The sequence below is a fragment of the Pyrus communis genome, chromosome 3, assembly GCF_041283825.1.
Source record: "Pyrus communis isolate YQ-2024b chromosome 3, ASM4128382v1, whole genome shotgun sequence".
Classification (NCBI taxonomy): domain Eukaryota; kingdom Viridiplantae; phylum Streptophyta; class Magnoliopsida; order Rosales; family Rosaceae; genus Pyrus; species Pyrus communis.
In genome coordinates, this window is record NC_142567.1 from 8,183,992 (window position 1) to 8,199,332 (window position 15,341).

At 35.0% G+C, this 15,341-nt stretch overlaps 1 protein-coding gene across 1 annotated transcript; it reads right to left on the minus strand.

Moving 5' to 3' along the window:
- Positions 1-12,581: 12,581 nt before the first annotated feature.
- Positions 12,582-14,581, minus strand: LOC137714474 (putative leucine-rich repeat receptor-like protein kinase At1g68400). The gene is made up of 2 exons (XM_088690232.1): positions 13,399-14,581; positions 12,582-13,222 (listed from the first exon to the last, which is right to left on the minus strand). Exons 1-2 carry the CDS (start codon positions 14,579-14,581, stop codon positions 12,582-12,584), a joined length of 1,824 nt encoding a protein of 607 aa, XP_088546358.1.
- Between the last annotated feature and the right edge of the window lie 760 nt (positions 14,582-15,341).

Below are 15,341 nucleotides of genomic sequence, written 5' to 3' on the forward strand. Positions count from 1 at the left end.
CAACGTTTTAGAATCCCCAAAAAATTGTATCGAAATTTTGAAAAATCCGATGAGATTCAATGAAATCTCGGTCAATTGACGTTAGTGGATGAACTTCAGGTTGTGGTGACGGTGACCCAAGGTCAAGGTTGGGCTGCAGGCCCACCTGTGAGGGCGAAGACGTTATAGAAGATATCGGGTGTTTTCTGGGTTTCAAACCAGGAGCCTATGGCTCCAACTTCGTGGTCTCGCAGCTCGGCTCAGCCACACAGGCTACGGGCTTGGTGCTGGTGGCTCAATGTGGCGCGGTTTAGGATCTAGTGGCTGGTAGTGTGGGATGGTGACGGGATGGGTTTTATGATAAACCCTAATTTTAATTTTTTTTCTTAATTCCCAGATTAATTCAATGCATATTCAACATATAATTTAATGCATGAGTAGATATATGATGCAATTCATGGCAGAATCAATTCACATAATTCAACAATTATGGATATAATACATACACAATTTATGTAGAATCTAAAATTCGAAAAATGTAAAGTTGGATCATGCATACAGAAGACTTCCATGTCAGATTCCTAAGTGCATCGGTAAGAGCATGCTGATAACATGTTGTGGCTTATTTTAATCTGACAGGGGAGAGAAGGTCAGCGGCACAGAGAGAGAATAGAGAGAGATGTGTTTGTAGGGTTGTGTAGATGATGTGTTATTCCCCAACGTAATGCTTTATTTATAGTAGTAAGGGAGGAAGAATCGTTCTCCTCCAAGGAAAGTCCTAATAAGAAAGAATAACTAAAATCAAATATAATCTAGAATTTACACAATCACACTTAAATACAAAGTTTATAACATTGGGTGCATTTTTGCTCACCCACACTAACTTTGGGCACCATACACCTTATTAGGTGCCATGTGTCCACCCTTCTTACCTTAGTTACTTGCTAATTAAATATGAGTGGTACTACGCCTACCCCATTGTCTTATTTTCCCACCCTATTTTATTTTTTCACCCACCAAATGTGTTATAAGAAGAAAACACTCTTTTCTCATGCACCATCATTCCTAAAATACCCTAATGTGATTTCAGCCTCGACACCTCTACTCCGCTGGAATGCCGCACCAAGTCCCAACGCCCAACCCAGGTCCCCTAGCCATCGGAACACCACCATGGCAACAAAATTGCCTCACCATCCATCTTCTTGTTCCTTACATAGTCTACATATTTTATTTTTCTTATGAATGAATTTCAAGTATTGCAGATTGTAATGGAATTCAATGGGAGGGTTATGTATTTAAAGTTTTAGAAAGAAGGGAAATGAGATAAAAGAAAGGTGAGGTTTGGGTTGGGATTAGAACCAAAGAAAGGGCTGGGAGGACATAAAGTTTAAAGTCATGGATGTTATGAAGTAGTGATGAGTGATATATGATCGATTGGTTCGTATTTGATTAGATCCTTGAAATTAGGGTTTTGGAGAAAGAAAAAATGGAAGTAGAAATACTTGTTTACAAGAGATGAGGATTTCATCCCAGAAAGGCACAATAATTAAATTGAAAGAAGATTTTTTTTTTTCTTTTACAGAGATGGTGAACGGGCATAAGGAAATGGGCAATCCGGCAATGTGCAGTGGGCATAAGGAAATTGGCAATCTGCAGTACGTTTTTGTTTTGGTCATTACATGTCATTTTACGAGGGTAAAATTGACATTAAAATTTATACTAAAGTGTGGGTGGAAAAATAAGACAATGGGATGGATTTATCATCACCCTTAAATATATCATTTTCAATTTTTAAAACTAATTTTAAACATTAAAATAAAAAATAAAAAAATAAAAACTCAAACCCTTCAAGTTCCACACCTAGCTAAATCCCAGAAACAACTACCCACCCACGCCACCTCTTCATAACAGTTCCACCGAGACTTGATAGCCCGGCACCCAACCCCCCAAACAGCTCAGCACCCAGTCAATCTACTCCAGCCCAGCCTAAGCTGGTCTCTAGGCTAGCCTAGAATCGACAAATGCATGGACCGGCCCATTTGACACCAATATGGCATCGGAGGGAAGTTGAAATTTGTTTTGGGCCAGGCGCGTGGCAAGCACTCGTGATTGGGAGCGCGTCGCCGACAGGAATTCAGACATAGGGCCCGTATGCGTAACGTGCTTAGCGAACATATGGGGAGGCCACGTGGCCTATCTTGGGCTGTTGGATTTCCAACTGCTAGTTATCTGGACTGTTGGATTTCCAACGATAAAAAAAAATTGAATTTGAATTTTGATCTTGACCGTCCGATCATAGATCAACAGTCCACATTTTTCCCCCAAATTTTTTATTTTTTATTTTTTTTTAAAAAAAAAGGCACAACGGTTATAATTATGACCGTTGGCCACGTGTCAACTTATAGGCTGTTGGATTTGAATATTTTTCAAATCCAACAGTCTAGATTGATTAACTAAATTAAAATTTATAAAAAAATTATGAAAAATTGTTAAAAAATATAGAAAAAATTTTTAAAAAAATTCTATAAATACCTAACCCTCATCTTCCACCTTACACCACATTTCAATATTTTCTACGCTTTGAGAGAAAAAAATGACTACGTGAAAGCTCATCGAAGATCTTACTTTGTGTGAATGCTGGGTTCATACTACTCATGACCTGATTACGGGTAATGAGATGGATAAGCGAGAAATATGGAGTAAAATTATGAAAGCGTATTGCAATGTACATGGAAAAGATACCAGAAGTAGTCAAGGTCTTCAAGGTCGTTGGAAAAAACTCAACGCATCATTTACTTGTTGGAAATATGTCATCTCTCATGCTTCAGGTAATCTGTTTAGTGGGACAAGTTTAGCAGATTAGGTGACAATATTTTTATTTATTTATATGCATTCCACCCGCATCAATATTTTAATTTATTTATTTGTGTTACACCCACATTTTATAATACTGTCTTATCCCACATTTATAGACACTACAAGCACAAGCATTCTACAATGCGAAGAACTAGAACAAATCATTCAGCAGATGGGAATGTTGGCAAATTGTTAAAGATTACCCCAGAGACAAAATTGTGGCAACCGGTCCATAAGTTATCATGCACGGCATGGGTTTACACAGTTTGCCAAAGGCAGAGACGGTCGAACAAGAAGGCGACACATTTGAAAAGATAGAAGGGACGCCTGAAGAAGTGCTGGAAACCCAACCGACTCGTTAGTCCCTCAGGTCTCAAGGTTAAAAGGCATCAAAGAAAAAAGGTAGTTCTTCCAAAAATGATTACACTAAATATATGGATGAACTTGCTCGCCAAGGTGAACTGAATATGGCATGAGAAATGGCTAGAGATGAGGAAAAAAATGCTGCTATGGCAGCAATATTAGCAACTACTGAGAGACGTGATGCAGCGTTTGAGAGACAAAGAGAAATAGTTAATGGAGAGAACAAGATGATTAGAGAATCACTTAACCAAGAAAATGAGATGCTTAGAGAATAAATGATGGCTTAAGCAGATCGTGACATTATGAACAAGCCTCTAGTAGGACTGTCTCCAAATTCAAAATATTTTTGGACTTCAGAAAAAAGAGACATGGTGTGAAGGAGGTGTGCAAGAGATGCGGAAACAAGTCAAGGGGGTTCTAGCTACACAGATCATAGCAACGAAGATCCTAGCACCATATATCCTAGCTTCATAGACTTTGTATAATTTTGTATTTATTTGTAGTACTTTATTTAATTCCATATCCTAGCTCCTAGGGAAGCCACGCATCTCACCCTTCCTGAGAAGCCTTTGCATGTCGCTTGGTGTGGGTTTCCGGAGGTACTCATTGGTGTAAGGGCTTCAATTGCAGAGCAAAACCGCATCAGGGAATCCATAACAGCTGTTTTTCCCATCCTTGCAATCTCATCCACTTGATCTACATATACTTCATATGCAAGCATTCGTAACGCAACTGTAATTTTTTACTTAGGAAGAAGACCTAGAACATGAAAAACGTCCTTTTTTTGCACAAAGTGTGGATCATGGTTGCAAATAGCACTCATGATTTTGTCGAACAAACTTCATTGCATTCTAAAACGACATCTAAAAACATGATCAAGGAATACACTGTTGGGAATAAAATAATCTTCTGAGAGATCTTCACCTCGTCTTTCCTTTTTTCTATCGAAGTTTGCGGCACATCTGGGTTTGCCTATCTGACCCACAACTTCCATGACACAGCGGGAATGTGAGGCTCTCTACCTTTTATGGTCATCATCCTCATCTTTCTCCATTGTGAAAGCCTCATCTCCACCTCCACCTTCCTCGAGATTGACCAATTCTTCCTGTTGTGCCAACAATCTTTTTTGTTGCTCCACAAACTGTTATACACTTTCCTTGAAGAAAACTTGTAAGAACTCAATATTTGAAAATGATGAAGAAGTATTTTGAGCTAAAAAGAAGGATTGAGTTTGGTGTGAGGATGAATGTAAGGATGTAGGATTTATATGGACAAAAAAAGAAAGGATGAGGTTCTGGACAATGCCAAATGGCACTACGTGATTGGTTGAAAATCTTATTGAAATGTTGGCTAAATTATTGTAAACAGGAAGTGACACGTCGTGCATCGGGATTGGTTGAAAATCTTATCGGAAATCTATCCACAAAATAGTATGTTCAGATAATGACACGTGGCGTGACAAGATTGGTTGAAAATCTTATCGTAATCTTGGCTAAATTATTGTAAACAGATAGTGACATGTGGCGCGTTGGGATTGGTTGAATATCTTAGTGGAAATCTATTCACAAAATAGTACGTTCGGATAATGACACGTGGCGTGACAAGATTGATTAAAAATCCTATCCGAAATTAAAACTATTTTATTTATTTATTCTTTTTATAAAAAATTTAAAATATTTTAAATGGGCTGGGTGCCAGCGCAATTTGTAGGGGTGGAGATCGTTTATGCCAGAGCATTTTTTAGACTTTGTGCCTGCGCATTTTTTTAGGAGTGGAGATGCATTTGGCCTATCACTGTTTATTGAGGTCTATCACTGTTCATTGAGTGGATTAAATGGGTTGGGTGCCGACCATTTTTTTTGGGGTGGAACTGCTCTCAATTGATTCTTCAAAGTCTACCCCCACCCAGCCAATCTTCTTCGTGCCATGGTGAATCACCATGTGTCCATTCTCCTTCTAACACTGTAACTCTAATTTTATTTTAATTTATAAAGAAACCCAACAAATGTCCTCGCCAAGAAAATAATCCTAAATCGGAAAGTCAAATCTGTACATGCACAGAAATATCCTCACAAGAAAGAGAAAGGGTTGATTCTTTAGGTGATGTTGTTATCGAATTTCATGGCTGCAAAGGTGCAGCCATCGTGGTGGTCTCCGGCTATTGTTATGGTAAAAGAAAATGAGGGAGGGCGGAGGACGAAGTCATGGCAAATTCGCCATGCACCCGAAGAAGAAGATTGGCTGGGTGGGTGGGGAATGAAACACTGCTGGGCAGGGTTTGAGTTTTTTTTTTTTTTATTTGTGTTTTTTTAAGTTCAATGTTTAAAATTAGTTTTTTTTTTAAGCAAATTAGATTATCTACACTAAGGGGAAGGGTGTTTACTAGCAATAATATGGTTCAAATTCGTCTTCAGCAAAAATTGAACCTAAGACATGTCACTTACAAGTGAAGAGGAATATCACTATACAGTAATACTAAGTCACAATGTTTAAAATTAGTTTTAAAAAGAAATTGTTATTCGCACTCTAAAAATCTCATTTTGCACTCCAAACTTTCCATAATTAAAAAGAAAATTACACTTATGAGGAGTGTAGAATGAGATTTTTGGAATGCTAATATCAGTTTCTTGTAAAAATTGGGAATGATATATTTAATTAACAAGTAACTAGGGTTAGAAGAAAGGACACATGACAGTTGATAAGGTGTATGGTAAGCATACACCAAAATTAATTTGGGTAAGCAAAGAAGCACCCGAATCTCTTCCTTCTCCTCCTGATTTGTTGTTCCCACCACCATGAGGCTCTCCACTTTTTAATCACACGCCTCTTCTGTTTCTCTAGTAACTCCCTTCGCTTCAACACCACTTCTATTCCTCATGCTTGCTTCTATATAACTTTAGCCCCTAAAATTTAATTTTTTCCACATAAAACCCGACATAAGTTTTTTACTCAAATAAAACCCATTTACTAGATTCCACATCAGCAAATTATTAATTATGTTTGACTTAACACATTTAAAATTTTTTGAATGCCTAAAATACCCCTATTTGAATGTTTGATGTACACAATTAATGCCATGAGAATTATAAGGGAGAATTAATAATTTTACAAAAAAAAAAAGAAGCATTTGTTATAAATTCATTGCCTAATATATAATAACAATAAAAATGTCTAATATATTGACATGCTTATTTAAGTCACTAAAATTATATTTTACATATTAATGTAGGTAAATTATTTCACACACACACATACATACATATATATATATAAGACTAATATATGTAAAACTTCATGCAAAATAATTTGCCTAAAAAAAATGTTATTTGATTCAAATAGGGCACCTACTATTAAAATTTTAAAATGTTAGATTGCTCAAAATAATTTACCCTATCTATGTAAAATACATGAAAAATAATTTACCTACATAATAAACAAACCCAATATATGCAAAATACATGCAAAATAATTTACCTACATAATAAAGCAATATTATTTTATTTAATACTACAAAATATTATTAATTTACCTACAAAATATATTATTTGATGATCATAAATTTACAAATAGGTAAACTAATTACATATAATAATTTTTTAACATATACGTTAGTACTGCACATATATATATTTGAACGTACAGTAGTACTATATACATATAGGTAAATTATATGTATATTGAACTTTTAGTAGTATGATGTACTTTTGAATGTATTTATGTGTATATATATATATATATTTATATATGTTAGGGGTAATAGTATGTGCAATTATTATTTGTTCATTATAATTAAGGTAAGTAATAAGATTTATTGATTTGAATTGAATATTGTGGCACAAGTTGTAAATATTTTGTAATAATAGGTCAATTACATTTCTATTTGGCAGTCTTTTTCAAATTTGGATTTTATTTTGATGTTTAGATTTAGGTGGATTTTTATCCAAGAAATTAGAGTTGCAAGGATCTATATCTAAAAAACCTTATTTATAATTGGTTCACTTTGTTGGATTATTATTTTTTTTGAAACGTGAAGACCTAAAGGCTGGGAGCTTGAAAGCATTCTTGTTGCAAAATAACATGGCTTCGGTGAAATTGTAGAATCGGATTCTAAGGAAACTATTCTCGCATTGCACAACTCTAATGAGGATAGCAGATGAGAGGCTTTTCCTACACTAAGGATAATTTTGGAGGTTGGGGATTCCTTCCAAGTGTGAAGTGCCTTAGGTTCCTCAATCAGCCAACAAGGTGGCGGACTCTTTGGCATTGCAGACAAGTGCAGAGATGAGCTATTCTACTTGGGTCGACAGACCACCATCTTATTCTCAACAAGGATCAATGGCTTGCCCTGTCCTCTAGCAAACCCAAGGTTGTAGCGTATTTGTGGGGTGACGTTGCTCATGCTGCAACAGCTTTCTTAGTAGCAACCCCTTTAGACTCGTGTTTTCTTGGAGCCATGCATGTAATTCTCCTTGTTAATCCTCTGCTTGGACTTTCTTCGTAAGTTTGGGTTGTTTGCCCTTGGTGACGTAAATTCTAGTTCACCACTTTAGATGCGGTCCCTAGTCATTAGGGTACGAGAATTTATCGTTTATAGCTAAAATTTAGCTTTTAAATTCATAAATGTCAATTTTTATAAAAACTTTCAAATTTACCCAAAACCTCACATTAATATACCAAAATACTCTCCTAATTACATAACCACACACGAAAGAGGTGCTTTTTCTGTTCGTTCTTTTTTGTTCATTTTCAATTTAGGGTTCTATATTGTAATTCAAAAATATAGAAAAAGGATGGGGTATTTGTTCAGATGGAATTGAGCCCATTATATTCTCAAGTTCATTTCATAATTGACAAACTTAGAACCAAGACCATGAAAAAAATTACACAAAAATACAATTTATGTATCTTTTTGTGTAAGATTCAATTGGTATTTTGCGGAAACTTTCATGGAAATTGCCATTAACGTTCTCATGGCATTCTGCACATTTGTTGGATCACTAAAATTAGATTAGCTATTTAATTAAGCGATGGATATTGAGCATGAAAGGCATGCCCAGTCCACCAATTATAACACGTTTGGATCCTTTTGATTTAATGGCCGTTTCCATGGCTCTCATCTGTTCTACTAATCTAATTTATTCTTTGAACTTTATACTTGTGGTAGAGTTCTTTGAATTTTATACTTAGGATAGACAAGTAGAATGTGTTTCCATCTTTGCAATGGTGCAGCTGACGTACATCCATGGTGTCTTCCTTGTTCAACCATGGCTGTAACTAATATACATTCATACGTGTCCAGTTTACCGCTCCCAAAACCTCATTAACAATGACACAAGATTTGAAAGGATTTTGACGTAACTAGGTGTAAAATTTAAGGGCAATTGGGTCTATTCAAGTGGCATTTTGGCTATATTTGAAATATTTTATAAAAACTGACATTTTTGAATTTGCATGTTAAATTTTGGCTATATACGATAACTTCTCCTAGTGTACATTGCTTGAAACCCTATTAGTTTTTAGATTTTAATCAAAGTCCTTTGACTTTATACACATCAACATATTAGCATTAATCAATTTCCATGTCAACTATTTTATATTTTAAATTAAACATTATATTAAATATTGTAATATAGACATCCTTTAAAGCAATTTTTTGTACGAACATTTAAAACAATTAAATAAAATAAATTACCACATTTATGGAATATAAGGTCTCATAAGATTTGAAATTTAACGTTTATGGGATTACAAACTCCACCCTTAGAAAACCTTAAACCAATTAAAAATTGGTGATTAAAATGTGGAGAATAAGTTATGAAAATAATTTTTTTTTTTTATTGAATGTCATGATAAAAGATAAATGTTCCCTTAAGAATGTACCCATGTACAATTATAGTAATTCACAAGAATGTACTCATATACAATTTCAAAATTAAAACCCACATGTGACAACAACAATAAAAATAAATAAATAAATAAATAAAAATGTGCACATATAAATTCTTAATGTAAAAAATGATTAAAGGATAGAAAAATGGAAGCAAACCATATGACCAATTTACTTAAGGGTACATAGTATATAAATCTTATAGGAAAAAGTTATACATATATGGGTACAAAATAATTTAGAAGGAAAAGTTACAATGGTAGTATAGATTAAACGTTGGGTACATGGATTAAGAACAAGAGAAGAGAATGTATCCAATGAAATTAAAATTGTGTTCACAGCAATATAATGGTCATTTGTTATGATTTTTGCAATATGATGGCCATGGAGAAAAAGTAAGTTTGAAATTTTTTTAAGCAAAATTTAAATTTGAAGGTACATATTCAATATAACAATGTTGAATTTGAAGATAAACATAAATTTGAGTGAGAGAATTTTGAGATTTTCAATTACAAATGTGATAATGTGGTAGAAATTATAAATTAAAATTTGTATAAAAAATAAAAAGATGACATGAAAGTATTTTAATAGTAAAATGCTGAGGTGTACAAAGTCAAAAAACTTCGATAAAAAACTAAAAACCAATAAGATTTCAATTTATGAACATTGGTAACTAGGGACTGAATCCTAATTTTTCCGAAACAAAAATAAAGGCAAGAAAAGGAAACTGATATCACATGAAAGGTACGCAGTGCAGGACATATTGGTATTGGCATCATAGTGGGCCAACAGTTTAACTTTAAAAATTAATGGCCTCATGCCTAATCCAAGCTGGAAGCCTGAGCCTCCGAGCAAAGCATGTTATGAAATGTGCTTTTAGAGAAAATAAAATCTAATTACACAAAATAGAAGACAAAATCTAGCTGTACATACTACATTGGATATCATGAGTTACAAGATCCTTCAAAGTTTGGGCACTTGTTTTTTTATTCTCTTTTTTTTTTTTTTTTTTTTTTTTTTAAACAAACATAAGATAATCTATACTAAATTCATGTAAATTATGGGAAGAGAAAATGATTTGCACTCACATTGCATTAGAATAAAGAGGAGAGATTTTGTAGCGTACACGAAATATAAAGGGGGGGGGGTACATCATGTGTTGTAATATAAGTAGAAGGATACTAGAAAATATATCAACAAAATGAGACATATCAATCATGTCGTCCATTTATATTATGACACGTAATATACCTTTATGTGTTATGAGTACAAAGAAAAATATCCTATATTTAAAATAGAAAAACCTTATCCACTATAATAATCCACTACTTACAAAGTTTGAGTACTGAACAGAACATAAGTTGATAATCTGTGACCAATACATACAACACCTTAATTTGCGGTCACTAAATGAGAAATTATGATGTGGTCCATATTTCTCTCTGTACCTATTTTCTCCCAACTCCAACCATCTCTTAAACTTCAACCCTTCTACAACAGAAAATTAAAAACACAAGAATTCGATTTACACCCAAAAAACTTCTCATTACATCCAAACTTTAATTGAGTTTTATGGTAGTTACACCCCTTTTTACAATTACTCAAATGGATTAGTCCTAAACACACACAAAAATTCTTTAAAATTAAAAAGAAAAAAATCAACTAACTCTTACTCTATATAATGGCTGTCTTTCCAATGTTGACATATTAAACTCGACCTGGCAATGCTAATAAGTGACCAAATACAACCTAGAAAGTAAAGAAACGCCCCAACCATAATGGCTTGTTAGTCAAGATCATGGATGAGGAAATCTCACCCGATGATTCGACCTGCCTTCAGCCTTCTGTATCACATTAAGTGAAATTGGGACTTCGCTCCTGGCTTCTTGCACTTCCCTCTCAGTACATGCAATAAATCGTGGAAGAGGTTAGGTTTTCATTTTTATGATTTGATCAGTTACGTTAATTAAATAAACCAAAAAATTGAGGTCCCTTGATAACAATTTGTTTTTAATTTTTTTGCTAGATATGGTGGGGCAATGCATGTGAGAACTAGGGATATAGTATTAGAAAAGTTGATGGATGATGAGAGAAATGCAGAAGCAAATATATAAAAACAAATGTACACAAAATTTATGTGCAAAAACACTTTTAGTTGGACTTAAGTGTTTTTTTTTTCAACTAAGAAGCACTCTTTTTTTTTTCTTTTTTTTTTTTCCAAACACTATCAAAAGTGCATTTGGTGATCTGATAGCTTTTTTAGTTATTAAAAATACTTTCAAACATATGCCATATGACATTCTTCTGCACCTTGCAAAACAGATGGAGTTAATAGAGTTTCGTATGGCAAGTGGTGGATTACGTGGATAGCGCTTTCCTGTTTAACCTACTGCGTTTCAGATTCAAACTCTTCCTGTAATTTAGTATTTAAGTGTGTAATAAAACAAATTAATAGAGTTTTCATACGCTTCTCACCGATGTAACGGAACAGGTCACTGGGTAACTTCATTTGTAACTGAAAATAGAGGATCGAGTATGACTTTTCCAAAATGATTATTTAACGTTCTAGCCAAGAATATAAACATCTAAATTCGAATTTAATAAAAATATACTATTGTTTGACAATAAAAAGTATGTGGACTATGGCATAGCATTTGTACCTATGAATTTCTTGTTAAGAGTGGGTGAGATTATTTGGATACTTTCCAATAGCATCACTCTAGTTCATAAAATCTTGCTCCAATTTGAAGTTTCTCATGGTATGTGTAGTTTGGAGTATATGGGACGGGACTCCTAATATAGTGTTATGCGAAGGCCGCGAATTGATAGCTGAGCCACTTGTGTTCTACTTACCATTTTCAGAGGGATTCGTAAAGTTATCTTTTTCTTTAGTAGCATATAACTTGGACAAAATATAAAAAAAATTTCATCCAATTTTTCTTTCAAAATGGCTTCAATACAATGAACCTATCCTCTCTAACAAACTACGCCTTAATTTACAGAATTCATAGGTAACTAATAATAACAATGATGATATAAACCTTGTTAGTCGAATTGAAAGCATTATTTTCTTCTTTTTCCTATAAATGGTTATCTAATTAAACTGTTTCTCGAAATCATACACGGCTACTAGTCTCTGACATTTGTGATATATATATATATATATATATATAAAATATATATGTGTATATATATATATATATATATGGATATGACTAGGATTGAAAGCTAAGTAATTACTAAGACAAGAAGAGATGCCTGATCATGAAACACAGCCCGACATGATATATATCATAAGTTTATTGTACTCACTCTACCTAATAAGTAATAATACATCCACTGCTGCCTTCTTTTATCTAACAACAGAAAATACACAGATCTTCTATCATTAACGGGGCTAGTTCTTTATGTTGAATGTAGATAAAAAGCTTGTCGATCTAAAATCCGGTACAAAAGTACACGAAACTACACACGTATAGAACCCTCGGTTAATAATTTAATAGTTTGATCCAGGAGTATCCCAGGTCTCAGGTATGATGGAGTGAAGCATACAGTAGTTGTCTTGGTAGCCACCACACTCAGTAGTAGAATCCGGTGAATTCGGGGTGTCATGTATAACCTCTTCAATCTTTTCGTAAACTTCTTCAACAGTTGGCCTGTTTGTAGGTGAAGCTGATACACACTTGAGGGCAATGTTGAGTAGAGGAAAGGCCCATTCTTTTGCAGCTTTAGCAACCTCCTTGTCAAAGACCTCCCCCGTCCACTCCTCCTTAACCATGGCAGTCACCCACTTAGGAAGGTCTATCCCAGTTCCTTCTACAGTTTTGCCTGTTAGTAACTCCAGAAGAATCACACCGAAGCTATAAACATCTCCCATCTCCGACAACATTTTTTCTGGGGCTGTGTAACCATTGGAGGAAATGAGACACCCTTTCTTGGGGTCGAAGAAACTTGAAAGCCCATACTCGCTAATCAGTGGTTCATCATTGTCATCCAAGAGGATATTTGAAAGCTTGAGATTCCCATGAGGGATACAGTCATTAGACCCTTGATATATGAAGTCTAGCCCCCTTGAAATGCCGCATGCTATGGAGAGCCGAAGCCTCCATGGAAAATCCCTCTTACCTTCTGTGTAACCTGCACATAATCAAAGAAATAGATAATCAAAATGCCTGAATCAGTTAAGGGCATTTGTAAATTCTATTGAAAGTGTATAAGGAATATGCAGATAAGGGCAGTGTGTTTTGCCCCCTTGCACCTGAGTTCGAATCCTGCCCCACAACTAAGATTAGAATAGTTTGATGTGAACGTACTCTCAAGCAGGTTTAGCAGACTTCCATTGCTTTGAAACTTGTAGATCAAAACTTTTTCTTCATTAGTGGAATTGTAACCAAAAAGTGGTAGAATGTTGGGATGCTTTATAATCCCTATCTGCCTCATTGTTTGGCCAAACTCCTCAAAGGGTACTTGCAGTTTCTTCAACCTTTTGACTGCATATAGGGCATTGTTTTTCAGTATTACCTTATAAAGGCCGCTGCTGCTAAAGGACTGATTTCTCAAATCTGCTGTGGCTTCAAGGAGGTCCTCCAATTTAAAACTCTCATGTTCTTCAACAAAGAACACGAGCTCCGAACGGTTCTCTAGTGGCTTCTCTCCCTCTTGAACATTAGGAGGAGGCATTTTCAGCGGAGAGTTTCGAAGCGACTTCAGAATCTCCCTGTCTTCAGCTAACTTAGCAGCCTGCCTTCCTACAAAGTACATGAATAAGAGAAAGAAGCCAAGCCCCACAACTAATGGTACCATGAATTTGTATCTCTTGTACCACGGTGTAGAGGGATGTGGAACACTGTCACTGCCACCATTCAGGCTCTCGGACTCTGTCACTATGGCCATTGAATCTACTACCTTTTCCTGCTTCTGGGCACCATGTCTTTGTAATCTCCTCGATTTCTTTACGTATGTATGAACCGGCTGAAATCCCTGTTCAAAGCGTGAGGCAGTGCTAGTAAAATGATTGTTAGAGAGGTCCAATCTCCTCAAATATTTCAGTTTAGTCAGAGCCTTAGGTATCCTCCCACTCAGAATATTGCTGCTTAGATTCAAATAGGTTAGCCTTGTGCAATGCAATATTGATTTAGAAATAGTTCCCCCAATTTGGTTTCTTGCTAAATTAACAACTCGAAGATTTGGGAGCTTACATAGTGAATCTGCATCAAGTATGCCACTAAGATTCAGATTTTCAAGCCTGATTTCTGTTATCGAAGTAGAGTGAGAGCTGCATGTCACACCCTTCCATTTATGCATGTAGGGATTTTGCCGCATAGGTGCATTCTGGCCAACTTTTAGCACATCTTGAGGATCAACAGCTCTAACGAATTGCAGCAAAGCTTCAAACTCTGATGATTCGACTCCCATACATACTGCGATTGAGCAAGAAAACACCCCAATGCATATCAGTCCCTTCAGAAACAGATTGAAAGCTCTCCTGCTCGGCATTTTTGTTGGCTCTACTTCTTTGATTGACTCATCACAAAGTGAATGAACTGTGATAAACTACGTTCCCATTTCTCAAATTCCACCCCCCCCCCCCCTTCCTCCCTCGTTCTTCGCAAAAGTCTTGAAGTATCTCAAAGCAGGAATATAACTTACAATATCAAGGTGCATGGCTCAATTACTGGTGCATCAGATGAGGATATCCTTCGTATACTACAAAGTTCGTCATAAGTATTTTCTCCAATGTGTGAGATAACCAATGTTTTGAATAATTAATTTTCTTAATCCATTATCTTTAATGTGATAAACAACAGCCATAAAAGCGCGCGTTTCAAATAACTTGCATAAAGTCAGTTAAGCAGTCTGCATTCAAATGAGTTTTGGTTAGGAAAATAGTTTCAACACACCCTTTTTTTTTATGTAAATTCATGTTTATTTGTGTCTCTTAATTCTTCGTTGATTTATTCAACTCATAAACATTAATAAACAAGAGTATGCATGTCAAGAAAAGGTGAAAACATCATCACTTCTCTTTTTATTTTTTATTCAATTACAATTGAGGAACTAAATACTGGATTATTCACTCTAACGGGTATATCTACATGACGTCATTGAAGTACTAATTATATGACTTCATTGGTATTTAAACTCAAGATACGGTATTTCGACTAAAAATCTCTAGAATTTGATATTTAACCTCGAGTTCTCTTTAGTCTTTTTATCAAAGAAGAGACATGTCAAGGTAGCATTGGTTCACGTCAAA